Consider the following 9,263-nt stretch of genomic DNA (forward strand, 5'->3'; position numbering starts at 1 on the left):
AGGATAGATGAGGTGCTTAGGGACATGGTTTAGTGGTGGGATGTCAGGGTTGGGTTAAAGGTTGGACTTGATGATCTCAAAGGTCTTTTCCAACCAAAGTGATTCTACGATTCTATGATTCTAGAAGACTTTCTGAGACCAATTTCCTTTTACAGACTTTTTTTTCCAAATTCTTTTTGTTTCTTCTAGTCATTTGCCAAAGTAATTGCTCCATTTATCCTAAATTTACACTTTACACACAGATGTCTCCTACAATGTTTTTTCTACTGATTTCCCAATGCAGTGCCCTGTTAAAACCTGTTCAAGCACTCAAAGATTAGTAACTGTGCAATACAGAAAACCATAAGATATTAGGCAACTCAGTTCATTTCCATTTCCTGAAAAAAAAAATGGAATAAAGAAGTACACATATGACATGTTGTGCAAAAAATGGTATTTTGCAATTAGACAATACTGTAACAAGTGCAAACACCTTGTGCACATACCTGATTCCACATCTGATGAAACAAACAAGCCTTTCCATTACCTTAGGAGGATCTTGGACAAGACTATAATTAAAGAGCCTTGCCACATGAAATTGCTTTTGTGAATTACAAAAATTGTTTCTTACCTTGTGGCAGAAAATAAGAATTCCTTACAACAGACAAAGTAAGTGGACAGTTCAGAGACACAATGACAGTAGGAATAATGAATTAGCAGTGTATGAAGCATAAAGGATTTGCATTTTCTAAGAGATAAGAAAGTTAGCTGTGCAATTCACTGAAAAATATCAGTACACGTAGACCTTAAATGATTCACCTTGTGGCATGACAGTTTGGGTCAGTCTGGATCCAGCAGTAGGAGCAATTGTGTTGCAGTGGATGTTATACTTCCGGCCTTCAATGGCAATTGTGTTTGAAAGACCCAAAAGACCAAGTTTTGCAGCACTGTAGTTTGCCTGACCAAAGTTTCCATATATTCCAGCAGCTGAGGAAGTCATAATTATTCTTAGAGAGGAGAAGAAAAAAAAAAAAAAAAGTTCAATTACTTCAAGTTGTTTAATTCTACACAACAGCATTTTCCAGCTTCAGCATTATATTCTCCATATTCCACAAAATAAAAGCGTGCAAATAAGAAAATATTATTTGTTGCTTTTGCTAACAAACAGATGCCGGTTTTATGTTTCACTGATAGCAAGCATCTTACAAATGCTGAAGCGTTGTCATAGTAGCAGTCACTAGCATTGTTATTTGAGCAAATACAGAAAAGGAGGCAAGGGAAGCATTTTCCTAAATGGATGCAACTCCTAGACTTTAGCTGTGTATTTCGCCTCCTGATCTCTTCCCTTATTCTTACAGTTCACTTCCCTGGATGAGAATATCAGTTTGGCCACAGAATGACAAATAAGCTCACACAGCTTTCAACATATGGGTATGGTTGTTAAGATTAATATAATCACATCAGTGTTTTGATAAGGAAAAACAATGAAAGTGAAAAAAAAAAAGGTCTGAATTCACTTCACTCTTTCAGTTAACAGTAACACATAACCAAAATAGAAGTTGTGGGAGTGTCCTTAGTCTAAGACAACAACATTTGTCCAGAGAGGCAAAAAAACCCAAACAAACCCACAGCCAAACAAAAAAAATTAAAACCAAGATCCACAAGCAGAACTGCATGTACCTGTCATTTCAATAAGAAGGAGCAGGAGAAGAATCCCTCGGACTTGCAGTAACATACAAGTAGCAAACACCTCTAACCAGTGCTCATGAAAAGAAATGGTATTTCTATAACCCTACAGCTCCTGTCTGGGGTATTTGCATCTACATGGAAAAAAGCTTTTAAACACTTGGCTGGGGATGTGGAGAGGGGGGGCAAACTGAATGGATAAATGCTTACACATTTGGACTGACTTTGTTTAATCACAGTGATGGTGAAAGAAAAGGATACAAAACTCCTCCTGCATTGTCATGGCATGCACCAGTCTGTTATACCATACCAAAAAAAGCAAAAAAGAGGCAATTTTTTACCTGCCAAATTTCTGATTCTTCATATGATTCCATGCAGCTCTGGTGACCAGGAATGATCCCCTCAAATGAATTCTATGAATTATATCTAGAAACAAATTCACATCAGTTTAATAATTCCAGGATTTTGTCTCTCAACTTGAAATACACCATTTGTTTCTTCTTCATGACAAAAACTGCACTCTCTTCACGTTCTGAAACTGTTACTAAGAAAAGGTAGGCTTTCTTTTTTTTCTTTTTTATAGACCATTTTGAAATGCTTGCCTGAACATACACTGATCATCTCTTCTGCCTCTTGGGTGGGGCTCTCCTTTATAGAATTCACAAGCATTCAAAATTCCTACACTTAAGCACAGTAAAACAAGGGCTACAGAAGCTAGACCATCTTTGCAAAAGTCTGCTCAAGTGGTTTACCACCACCTACCATCTTACTAAAGGTTCCCCCTGCTCTTCGCTCCCTTGGCACATCAGCTTTCTTTCCTCTGTTGTTAGTTCTGGGTCTTTTAATCCTGTTTAGTATTCAGCCAGTCAGTGCTGGCAGTAGGAATGTGTTCTGTTCACAAAAACTGCTGTGTGTGTTTCACATGGCTCTTCTTTGTATTCCACTCAGTAACTAGGAGTGGCAACTAGAGCCTTTCTTCCCCTTTGGAACTACATACACCTACCACGCATTGCAGCACAGATCTGGTTTGCAAGCTGAACACAAGACAGCTAAACACAAGCAGCTTAACACTAAGCTTTCAGGGCAAAAGATAATTCTCTGACCTGGCATAGACAGCCTTCACTGCCTTCTCTTTTTCCTTGTACCAATGGGAGGGATGTACCTTTCATCTTTTACACAGAAAGTACATTTTAAAGTTTACCAACTCACCCCAATCTTCATCACTTATCCGAACAAATGAACGATCTCTTAGGATCCTAAAATGAACCATTAGGAGAACAAACCAAACCAAACATACAGGGAAGAAAAGAAAAAAAAAAAAAAAAAAAAAAAAAAAAAAAAAAAAAAGATGAACAGGTCAGGTGTTTACACAAAAGCGACAATCAAACAGTAAAAAACCTTTAGGTTTACTCACCCAGCATTGTTTATAACAATATCTGCAAAAAAACCCAGAAAACAAACTAAGTGAATGCACTGATAAATTACAAGCTTGTTTCTATTTTTCTCCCACTTCTAAAAATATACATAGACAAGAACACTGCATACATACATCATACTACTGTTCTGTAGCTCCTTGCCCTGAATAGTGGAGCTCTACCATTGGACAATAATTAAGACAAGACACAATAGTTCAGTACAGGCAAGTCTTGGTCTGCCAAAGGAACAAAACCTGACAGGGAGGTATAGCTGAGAAGTGCTGGCTACCTAGGAACACAGTATCTGCAGGATGCAGCCATCCTGCACAGTTCTGCAGCTTGCTTTGAATTCCAGAGTGCTCCCAGTTATACAGTTTGTGCCACCACCTTTGTTGCAGTAAACCCAATGATAGCTGGAAGAACCAGAGAGTCACATAGCCATGAAAGCAACCTGGATCACAACAATTTTGTGTTTTGTGGTTCCTGTTAGCTTTGATCACGTGTTCTTTAAGCCATTTAACCCTGAGTTAAAAATGATACAAATTTCACAGTTAAACAGTAACAATCATACAGTAAAGTGAAACATTACTTCTTAGATAAAATACCTCAAGCTTTTTTTTTTTTATTATTTGTGTTAAAACATTTTGATCTTCACATAGGCAAAAGAGCTTCCAAAACACAACAGAGTGTCGTTGACTCTTCAGCAACACTATTTATCCTAATTTTATGCAGCTAGTTGTAATACTTTATGAACTCTGTGCTTTGAGACAGAAGTTATTAACCATTACTGAAGTACCAAAACTCAGAAGGGAAGGAAAACTAGAATCATATACTGAGCTTTAAACTTCTGCTAAAAAATACCAACAAGACAGAAAAGTTGCCCATTAAGACTTAAAGTGCAAAGCCCCTGTTTTAGGTTTCACTGTCTAAGGGCATCAACGGTTGGTGAGTCCTACTATTGTCTCACTGTACTTTACACACTTGTTGCCAATTGCACTATTTATAATGGCTCTGCATTTGCAACAAATTACAACAAGAATCAAGCAACTGTACCTATCCTCCCAAAAGCCTCAAGTGCTGTCTTCACAAGCTTTTCACCATCTTCCACCGAATCTATAAGAAAAAAGTATGAATTTTCCAGTAAATTCAACTGGATACACTGCATTTCCAGGATATTAACAACTAATTCCATGAAGCCAAGAAAAATAAATTGTGTACAACCCCAATATAAAACCAGCCACTAGCTGCATATGGCCTAAAGCAAATCCCACACAGTAAGTCTAAATGGCACAGTTTGCCATTGCAAGAAACACATGAAGCAAAACAAGTAAGAATCACCCATTCCCATTTTGCCTCTGACAACTGCAGATGGGCAGTTTCTTAGTATTTCAATGTTAAAAAAGCATATGAAAGAAAACGGCATTACTAGATAAGTATTAATTTAAAAAGCAATTTATGTACTTGCTTTTAGCATCTCTGTCTCCCTACTCCACATCACATTACACCTATTTAATTTGCATGGTATTGGTAAGCTGGCAGTAGTCCTTTATTAAGCAGCGTCAACTTTTCATCCAACAGGTCCACTGTTCCCATAGATCAAGCATTACACTAGCCTGGAAAAATAACATACCATAATTGGGTACTGCTTTCCCTCCTTTTGCTCTGATTTCATTGACAACTTTGTCAGCAGCTGAAGAGCTCTTGCCATATCCCTTGAAATCACCTCCAAGGTCATTCACTGTGCATCACAAAGAAATGAATATTTTATTGTTAACACTCAGACTTCATGGTTTCCCCTTATCTCATTATCACACTGGAAGTTATAAGGAATATTAATATAACCTGCTGCATCTGGATCCTATTGAGAATCTCAGATGATTAGAGAAGAATAGCAGGTCACAGTATTATTTTTTGTAAAAGTAGCGTAACATACAGTACCATTTTTTTTAAAATAAGATGGGGAACAGAACTTTTTTTTTTTTTCTCTCCACCACGCATTCAACTTGCTTGCCCTGCCCAGCCACCTCTCCAATTGTGTTACTCTAGTTCAGAGATTAAGGTCAAGATTACATACCAATCATAGGTGATTAATTCTGGTCTCTTGTCAAAATGCTATAGCTACTACATGAACCCTAAACAAGACTGAGAAGACTTTGTTCCTGTTTAATAGAGTGGCTAAAATGTTACTAGTGAACTTTACTACAGAACAGATCAAGAGGTCTGAACAAAGGCAGAAAAGCCTGCTCCGGAGCTTCAGATCCTGCTCCTGTGGGATAAGAGGGCCACCTGACTCAGAGAACTGCTTTGTTTCCAGGCTGCTCTCTGTACTGGGGCATGCATCAGTGGTACCTGCTCTATATCACCACTGCAGTTTGCTGTATTTGCATGTCCCTCAGTTTCACAGAATTCATCAAGGAAACAACCCCGCCACACCCCCCAAGAAGTCCACACACACATTATATTTGGACAAAGAATTTTAAAAAATGTTAAGAAGTATGTTTAAATGAATGCAAAATGGAATTGTAAGAAAACCAGAATTGACTGTGGATTTACATGAAACATTGGTATTTTGCTAAACAGTCTTTTGCATTGGTGAACTCCAGCTTTGGACCTTCTGACCTTTTAAAGTATTCAATAAGCCAGCCATAGTGAAATCCATAAAACATGGTCCTTGCTGGTCCTTTGTTTTGTTTTTTTTAAGTTGTTCTCTATTACTCAGACTAAGAAAGTCTCACCTAGAATCCTGCATTTAACTTTGTATACAAAACTTCAAGAGAAACGTAGAAACACTGCAGAAAATCCATACGAGTAAATGAAAATGCCGAAGTGCAGAAGTAGTGAGCCATGTAAAGAATGGGGGGGGGGGACACAAGGGGTGGCCAAACATAGCAAACCAAACCAAACCCAAGAACCTCCTAGCCCAAGGCAGGAAGAATTAAGATAGAATGTAGTGATATGTTCAAGTACATTAACAGATTGATGCAAAAAAGAGAGGAGACAAAATCTCCAAGCTAAATAGATCAGTATCTAACAGTTCAAACATGAAGGTAGCACAATGCGGGTGAGGCATTAGGGAAGGTTTCCCAGCGTAGTGAAGCATTAGAATAAGCTACATGGACAGACTGCTCCTGCAACATCAAAGGTCTTTAACATGATGTTGAAGAAATGTGAGTCAGGAACAGCACTAGGATTTCTAATCTGTCCTGGGAAAGAAGAGTGGACAATTCTGTGGTAAACTTTTACACAAAAACATTCAGTTAGTCTTGTTAAGACATTACAACTCTCTACCAAAGACGTGCTTTTATTTGTTTACCCTTCACTTTAATAGTAATTTGCTGGCAAAAGCTAATTAAATACTTGGGAAAATTTCCAGAGGCAGCAAAGCACCTTAGGCTGAGTGCAGGCAGCAACAAGAGTTGAAGCAAAAATGAGTACGCAAGAAAGAACGGAGCTACTCTAGGCTTTGAAAGTAATAACGAGTGTGATAATTAAAAAAAATAAGATTAATAACATTATTTTCAGTTCAAGCTTTACATCATATAATTTCCAGTTGAAAACATTCAGTAGAAAACAGCCAGAGACTGCAGCAGTTGTGACAGAGCACGGTTATAGTCTGAACCATAGAGAAGAATTCCTCTAAGGCTATGAGTGCGTTAAGAGCTAGTAGTGCAGAGCAGCAGAAGCAAATCTGTAGAGTGAAACAGTTGGTGATGCAGACCTGAAATCTACAGTACATGTTTTTTTAAAAAATAAACCAGCTCATTTCTTGCTCTAGTCTGGTGCCACAAACCAAACACACATTTGGAACAATTCAGGTGCACTGCTTCCAGTTCGGTTTTCAAAGGAACTCCACTCACACACTTCAATACCATCCCACTATACAAAACAAAAATAGAAATAAGGTATAAAATCAGGACAGATGCTTCAAGAGTGTGACTCTAAACTAAAAGAGCAACACAGAAGAACTCTCACGTAGACCGAAAAGGAAGAAACAGTAGGGTATGGACATAATACAGGTTGCAAGACAAAAACAAAGCTTCTCTTCTTCCTGCTTTCAACTTTTTCTGATGAGAAGCATGAAAGAGACAAAGCATGACGAAAAAGGTGGTAGCAGGAAGCCTTTGGGTGATAGGAAAAGGGAGATTTCCACCTGGGTTGCACCGGTCAGTCTAACCACACTGACAGCAACCCACTCAACAGAAAGTTGTACACAGAGAGATATGAGGGACTGGACAGAAAAAGCTCCCATGTTGGGTATCCCACTGGTATTCCTCCAACTAGAGTATCTGATCATTCTTGTTACAAGGTACCTTCATTTCCATAACTTAAAAAAGGGAACTTGATTTAAAGAGACGAGACATGAGTCTTGTACCCACTGTACTTAAAAAATTCAGATATTTGCACAAGTAACATCTCAATTCCTTGAAGTCACAATCATAAGAGAACAAGAGTAAGAAAAATAAGTACATGCACATTCAGGTAATTGCAGAGAACCACGATCAGAAGAGGTGAAGTGGGATGCAATTTACAAAGGGAAACAAGAAGTTTTCCTTACAGTCGGTTCTTAACTTACTGATTTAGCTATTGTGCAATAAGGCACAATAATATGTATTAGCTGTAGTCAGGCAATACAATACATTTTCTTTCAGATCATTCTGGAAAGTCAGAACATCACTAGCTAAACAGAGTCAATACAATTAGACACTTGGGCTCCATTAGTGACCTAATTTTTGTTAAATAAGAACTTGAGTTGAAGTATTCATGTTCCCAGTAAATAAGGTATCAAAGGTGGCAACTACCAGAAAAAAATACCTAGATTTTTTTTTAAGTTGTCTATACACAGATTTCTCAGACTTAATCAGTAAAGTAAAACCAAACAGTTTCTGTGGAATTTTGTAAACTGAGACTGGGATTTTTATTAGAAAGCTACTAAAAATCAGTGAGCAAGTTCTTGTCCATAATCTGTTTAAACATCTAACCTTGAGCTCATCAACAATACCTGTAAAAATTCGTTCACAGGCAGTCAAATGGCGATGCCAACTGCTGGAGAGTCCCCAAGAATATAACTCCACCTTCAGAATTAGCTCGTGATACAGCATTTTGCACAACTAAATATTCCCTGAAGGAAATTCAACCATATGACTGCGGAACTATCAGAAAACCTTTACTGTCCATTGGGCACTGTCACTGAGACCAGATGGCTCTTCCACGCAATGCACTGCAGAAAGACACAATACAGTGCACTTTCAGCACATTCTGTGTTTTCTGGGGGCTACTGATACCGCGATACATTCCAGTAACTTCTTTCCAGGGAGAAGATCCTAGAAGATATTTGCACATTTTCAAATGGCCACTTTAGAAGTTTCTGAACAGTATTCACCTAAGACAACACCCTCTCTGGCCACAACTCACGGTAAAGATCGGCATGCATGGATGAAAGTCAGGTCCGGGAAATGATCCGATTCAAACTGGCTTTCCAGCAAGTCCTTGGGCAACTTGTTTCACAAGAAAATAAAGCTTAGAAGCAAAATTTGAATCGCAAAAGATAAGACAGAAAACCATTAAATAACAAAGGTTACTGTCAAAAAGGACATGGACAGTTGAACGCAAGCCATGTGAAAAGGCAAAGGTTATTGTCTAGCGCAAGTTAGTTAACATAAAACTTACCAACTACTGAAGCTCCTCTTTCGGCAAAAGCCAGAGCATATGCTCTGCCCAAACCTAGTTTAAAAAAATAAAAGTAAAAAGAAAAAAAAAAAAAAAAGAGTCAATTTGTCTCCTGGATCACAATTCAGAGAAAAAGCTACACAAAAATGAACTGCATGAAGAAAAATGCACCGAATCAACACAAACACCTTGAAGGTACAAAGTAAAACACCATTTCCCCCAGGAGTTAAAAGTTTCACAAAAGTTCAAAACATAAACAAACAGATAAATTGCAGACAAATCTCCAGTCAAGAGGAAAAAAAAAAATTAAAAAAAGAATCTCCATGCTTACTCTTTGTTATTGCACGCAACAGAGCCATCAGGGAAAGCTGTACACAGCTGAGTTTGAGCTTGTGACAGAAAAATGAATTTGTGAGGCTGAAAGTTTAATGTCTTGATGTAACTTTGAAGGAGGGGATGTTTCAAGTTAATTAATTACATTCTAAGTGAATAAGATACTTCCCTGGTTAGCCTTTA

The 9,263-nt window shown here is 37.9% G+C and overlaps 1 protein-coding gene across 2 annotated transcripts in view; it reads right to left on the bottom strand.

The window, feature by feature from the left end:
- Positions 1–8,797, bottom strand: part of HSD17B4 (hydroxysteroid 17-beta dehydrogenase 4) — a 61,317-nt gene extending 52,520 nt beyond the window's left edge. Inside the window, exons 1-7 of one of the 2 annotated variants that reach the window (XM_035890206.1) lie at positions 8,748–8,797; positions 4,711–4,818; positions 4,134–4,193; positions 3,080–3,101; positions 2,875–2,921; positions 2,007–2,091; positions 799–986 (exon numbers count right to left, since the gene is read on the bottom strand). In XM_035890206.1, coding sequence (XP_035746099.1) covers positions 799–986; positions 2,007–2,029 — 211 coding nt within the window. In that variant the 5' untranslated portion in view covers positions 2,030–2,091; positions 2,875–2,921; positions 3,080–3,101; ... (1 more) ...; positions 4,711–4,818; positions 8,748–8,797. Of the gene's footprint in view, positions 1–798; positions 987–2,006; positions 2,092–2,874; positions 2,922–3,079; positions 3,102–4,133; positions 4,194–4,710; positions 4,819–8,747 lie in introns of those variants that run through there. The other variant, XM_035890205.1, reaches the window with a different exon arrangement.
- Between the last annotated feature and the right edge of the window lie 466 nt (positions 8,798–9,263).

This window comes from Egretta garzetta, unplaced genomic scaffold (genome assembly GCF_000687185.1).
Source record: "Egretta garzetta isolate BGI_Z169 unplaced genomic scaffold, ASM68718v1 scaffold272, whole genome shotgun sequence".
Lineage (NCBI taxonomy): Eukaryota > Metazoa > Chordata > Aves > Pelecaniformes > Ardeidae > Egretta > Egretta garzetta.